General features: G+C 47.0%; 1 protein-coding gene across 2 annotated transcripts in view; it reads left to right on the top strand.

The window, feature by feature from the left end:
• The first annotated feature begins 2,965 nt into the window (after positions 1-2,965).
• Positions 2,966-5,285, top strand: part of LOC119365063 (ATP-dependent DNA helicase Q-like SIM) — a 13,509-nt gene continuing 11,189 nt past the window's right edge. For both annotated transcript variants that reach the window (XM_037630660.1, XM_037630652.1), the window contains exons 1-5: positions 2,966-3,165; positions 3,363-4,045; positions 4,137-4,356; positions 4,432-4,542; positions 4,745-4,934. In XM_037630660.1, coding sequence (XP_037486557.1) covers positions 3,487-4,045; positions 4,137-4,356; positions 4,432-4,542; positions 4,745-4,934 — 1,080 coding nt within the window. In that variant the 5' untranslated portion in view covers positions 2,966-3,165; positions 3,363-3,486. The remainder of the gene's footprint in view (positions 3,166-3,362; positions 4,046-4,136; positions 4,357-4,431; positions 4,543-4,744; positions 4,935-5,285) is intronic.

Here is a 5,285-nt window from a genome sequence, read left to right as displayed (position 1 = left end):
GTGTCTACCACTTAATCTCCATCTCTATAATACTTGAAAAAACATATTCACTCTTTCCTTCGTCCAACATCTCTTTATATATGGTCTCGCCTTCCCTTATCATGTTTGGTTTTTTTCCCTCTCATCTTTGATTTTTCTCCCATCTAATATTGTTCTTTGATATACCAAATAAGTGCTTAACAGTAAGATTTCATTTCCCCTCCCCTCTCGGACAATTCTCCTAAATAATACAACCTCTGTAAACAAGTCTCTACAACGTCATTTTCTTTTACAAAGGGAGTATTTTCTTTGGTAAGTCAATAAATTCTTATCAAAAACGTTTTCAACAATAAGATAACGGGTAAATCATGGCAATTGCATACAAAAAACTTACTAAGATTTTAGGGCGGAAATGTAATATTATCTCCGTGTCAAAATATAAGAAGTTTTTTAGGCTACACAAACTACAAAAACGTCTTATATTTTGATTTTTTATAGAAAAATTGGTCTTATATTTTGGTACAAAGGGAGTAAAAAACATTCAATTATGGGATGAACTACTGGAATGAATGTTTATACTCCCATTGCAATGCACGGGTGAATTATCCAGTCACTACAAAAGAAGATAAGAGTGACATTCTTTTTAGAATCGAGTGACATTTTTTTGAGATAGAGAATCGAGTGACATTTAGGCCAACTCCACCGCGCGACCCTATCCTGTTTGCGCGCGTCCGTTTGGGGTAAAACAGACGAATAGCGCGGCCCAGCGCGCGGCCTCAAACAGACAAATGTCCGGATTCCGTCCGTTTTCGACCCATCTCGACGCGTGCGGACGGCCTGGACGCATGCCTTTGTCCCCCCGTGGCCCGCCTGTCGGGGACACTAGCAGTCCCTCCGTTCCCAACGCTTTCACCCTCCGCCGGCGCCGCCGCTATTCTCCGGCCGCTTCCTCACCGCGCAGCCCCCGACCGTCCCTACCAAACCATGTCTCGACATGGCCACTACCACGCCCGCGCTTTGGCCGTAGTTTTGGCCGTCGATCGGAGGTTTGGCCGTCGCCGTCTTTGTCGGTCGCAGAGGGGAGACGACCGCTGTCGACGTACCACGGCGGCCTCGGCAGCTTCCGACGAGAGCTCTAGAGCGGCCAGTAGCCGGCCGGCAACCACCCCTGCTGCGTCGAGGTGATCATCGCGGCCTCTTCGCCACCACGACTGCAAGATATTCGACATTTTGCCCACAAAGGTATGGACAATGGAGACGAGTTTTTCTTTCATCACTTCCTTTGTTCATCGGATGATTCATCGTCGGATGATGAAGATCTTGTGGTGGCTGCACTGGTCGTTCACAACCACATTCAACGGTAGCTTCCTCGGTACAGGGGGTCAGTCCCTAGTTGTGCTCCCAACCTGAACCGCAACAGGGAGAGAGGCCACGCCCTGCTCTATGTTGATTACTTTGCCAACACCCCGCTCTTCAAGCCGGATAAATTCCGCCGCCGTTTTCGAATGGCAAGGCATGTGTTCAATCATATCCGAGAGGGAGTGGTTGCTCATGGCCCATACTTCGAGTGCAAGACGGATGCCCTGGGCAAGCTTGGATTCTCCTCTTACCAGAAATGCACCGCGGCCATCCGCATGCTTGCATATGTAATTTCAGGCGATCTGGTGGATGAGTATGTGCGTATGAGTGAGACAACATGTCTGATGTCAATGTATAAGTTTTGCCAGGCGTGATCGAGGTGTTTGGCCCAGAGTACTTGAGGCAGCCAACTGCCGCTGATACAGAGAGATTGTTGGCGACCAATGCAGCTAGAGGCTTTTCAGGCATGCTTGGCTGTATAGATTGTATGCAATGGGAGTGGAAGAACTGTCCATTTGCTTGGCAGGGCCAGTACAAGGGGCATGTCAACGGGTGCACTATCATATTAGAAGCGGTGGCATTGCAGGATCTTTGGATATGACATTCTTTCTTCGACATGGCAGGTTCTCACAATGATATCAACGTGCTGCAGCGTTCTCCAGTCTTCGCGAGGCTTGCAGAAGGCCACTTCCCACCTGTCAACTTTGAGATCAATGGCCATCAGTACAACAAGGGATACTATCTAGCAGATGGTATATATCCTCAGTGGTCAACTTTTGTGAAAACAATCTCGAAACCCCAAGGTGAGAAGAGAAAGAGATTTGCCCAAATGCAAGAGAGTGTTAGAAATGATATGGAACGTGCTTTTGGTGTACTTCAATCCCGGTGGGGTATCGTTCGAAACCCTGCACTGTCATGGGATGAAAGGAAGCTTTGAGAGGTGATGACTGCTTGTGTGATCATGCACAACATGATCGTCAAGGACGAGCGTGATGAGAGTATCTTCGACCAAGGATTTGATTATCAAGGTGAAAATATTGAGCCCCTGCACCAAGACCCGGCCACATTTAAACATTTTGCCCAATTCCATCGTGAGATGCGTGATTGACACTCATTTGAATCTTCAAAATGACTTGATTGAGCACGTGTGTGATCACATTGGCAACCAATAGATGTATTGGTCCATTTTATGTTCAGTCACGACAGGTTGTAAAATTATTATAATTTTCAGACAAATATTTGGGTTGTAAAACTAGTTTTGATGAAAATATAGGCATTTTGGCTTTGACGGACAGGATGGGACAAAGGGATGGGGCCGCGCGCTGGGCGCACGGCCACCGCATCCCAGGACACGTCCGGACACGACTCCATCGCCATACCCAAACGGACAGAATCCGGACAAAACAGACGTCCGTTTGAGGTCGCGCGGTGGAGTTGGCCTTATAAGGGGTACGCTATAGCAAGTGATCTTCACACTTTTCTGGGCCTCGCATGTCATTTGAGGTCATGTTTTGCAAGCCTGGCCTAAACCCAGCCCGGCCCAGACAATACCCAAGTCTTGCGGGTGAGCCTGAAAAGTTCTTCTAATCGGAACCGCGTGTCTCCCTCGCTCGCGCGCCGTCCCGTTGGTCCCAGTCCCACATGGCAGCCACGGCCCTCGAACGAAACTCCAGGCTTCTGCCGCATTCTCTCCCGTGATTCGAAACCAAAACCCTCGCCGTCCCATTCCCCTCCCTCTCCGGAGCTGCGAGCAGAGGGCGGCGGCGGCGTGAGGCGGAGGGCGCGGAACGAATTGGGGATCCTGCACCGAGGAGCCCGATTCCACAGGTAAATCCTCGCCGTTTCTTCTCGCCGGTCCCGCCCTGTTCGATCCGACCCTAGCCGCTCCACCCAATTCGGTTCTAGTTCGAACCGAGAACCCCGCGTACGGCGACTGCTCTCCTCGCCCATCTAAACCGGAATTAGGGGCAGCGCCAAGCAATTGCATGGAAATTAATCGCCGCCGCGTTCTGTTTTATTGACAGGTCAACCCAGGCGAACTATTCACCATCGTGCAGCTTAGCACCGAACCTCGACCTCAAGGATCTGCTGTTCTTCAGCAAGTGAGCACCGAGCTTGGTTTGGAAGCACAGCTCACTGGTTCTGATCATGGATGCCAATTCTGCCGGCACTGATGTATCTGCTGATCATGTCATTGCCGAGTTGCTCGAGATGGGGTTCGAGTTCGACAAGATCAGTGAAGCCATCGGTGTTGTCGGTCCGTGCCGTGCTGACGTGGTGGAGTTTGTGCTGAATGGTTCTGGTAGTGTACAAAGAAAGCCAGGTGGGGGGTCGCAAAGACGCTCTTCTGACAGGAGTGCTAGACTGGCTAATCCCAGGGGGAAATTTAAGCAGTCTAGCATTACTGATCATATCGCGTCAACCACTGGCAGTAAAACCGAGTCTTGTGGCGAGGAGCCAAGTACCTCATATTCTTGTTTAGCGGCCAACATGAACCCTGCATCGACTGCTGCTCTCTGTTTTCAACCAAAGCCAAAACATCAGACTTTGGTTGACGATCCTAGAGGCGAGTTTGACCGGACCGACAAAATTTGTGCTGTTTTGCAAAAGCATTTTGGATTCTCCTGTGTGAAGAGTTTCCAAAAGGAAGCCTTGGATGCTTGGTTTGCTCACAAGGATTGTCTTGTTCTAGCAGCAACTGGATCAGGTAGTTTATTATTATACAATCTCTATATTGTTATGCAAGGTTTGAGGCACCTGTAATAAAATAAATGATGTGAAAATGACCATGTTGGCAGGGAAGTCACTTTGCTTTCAGATTCCAGCTCTTTTGACTACGAAGGTTGTGGTGGTGATCTCACCCTTGATTAGTTTGATGCACGACCAGTGCCTAAAACTTGCAAAACATGGGATATCAGCATGCTTCCTTGGATCAGGGCAACCAGATAATCGTGTTGAGGGCAAAGCCATGGCTGGCATGTATAAGATTATTTATGTTTGCCCCGAGACAGTTTTAAGGTAATCATTCTGCTTTTGATTGCTAAAATTGATTCATTGGTCATCATGCTTACTCGGGAAGTTCTGTACATGCAGACTGATGGAACCATTGAAGAAACTTGCAGAAAAACCAGGGATCGCACTTTTTGCCATTGACGAGGTTCATTGTGTTTCTAAATGGGGTCATGATTTCCGACCTGATTATAGGTCTGCTCTTGTATTCGATATCCTATATTAAAGGTGCAAATCAGTATCTAGCACTGTTTTTCATCATTACTTGTTAGTTTGTGACCTGCACTTCAGTGAGATAATATTTGGTTTGGTACTTAAGAACCAACTAGACTCTTCTATGTTCTTGCAGTGTTTTACAGCTCTAGTATTTAAGTAAACATTATCTCCCCCCCTACAGGAAACTGTCTGTGCTTCGACAAAATTTCTGTTCCAGCAAATTGAAGTTCTTGGAACATGATATTCCTTTGATGGCATTGACTGCTACTGCAACTCTCCCTGTACGAGAAGACATTCTCAAGTCCTTGAAAATGTCAGAACTTACAGTGGTTGTCTTGACGTCCTTTTTCCGACAAAACCTTCGATTTAATGTGAGTAAATCTTTTTATTTTTTCATGTTCTGTCCAGAGGATTACATTGTGGTATGCTGTGTCAAACTGTAGAGTTGGAATCCCCTTGATCTTACTAACCACTAAAATACATGCAAGAGAATTTAGTGGTTGGGATGTAAAATTGTGTTGGTATATCTAATAACAAATGGTTTGGTGTTCATAGCCATAGATGGACATCTGAATGTGCATTCGCTTATGTCTTAATTACTAGGATCCAAATACCTTCATTTCCTGTAATTGAACTATTCTTTCCTTTGGAGCGGTATAGTTGGAGCTACATAGGTGAATTGCAGTCTTTTGAAGCTTCCTACCGATTGTCTCATGCAATCT

The sequence above is a fragment of the Triticum dicoccoides genome, chromosome 1A, assembly GCF_002162155.2.
Source record: "Triticum dicoccoides isolate Atlit2015 ecotype Zavitan chromosome 1A, WEW_v2.0, whole genome shotgun sequence".
NCBI classification, from domain to species: domain Eukaryota; kingdom Viridiplantae; phylum Streptophyta; class Magnoliopsida; order Poales; family Poaceae; genus Triticum; species Triticum dicoccoides.
Note: the sequence above shows the minus strand (reverse complement) of the source record. Positions and strands in the feature narration are given on the sequence as shown.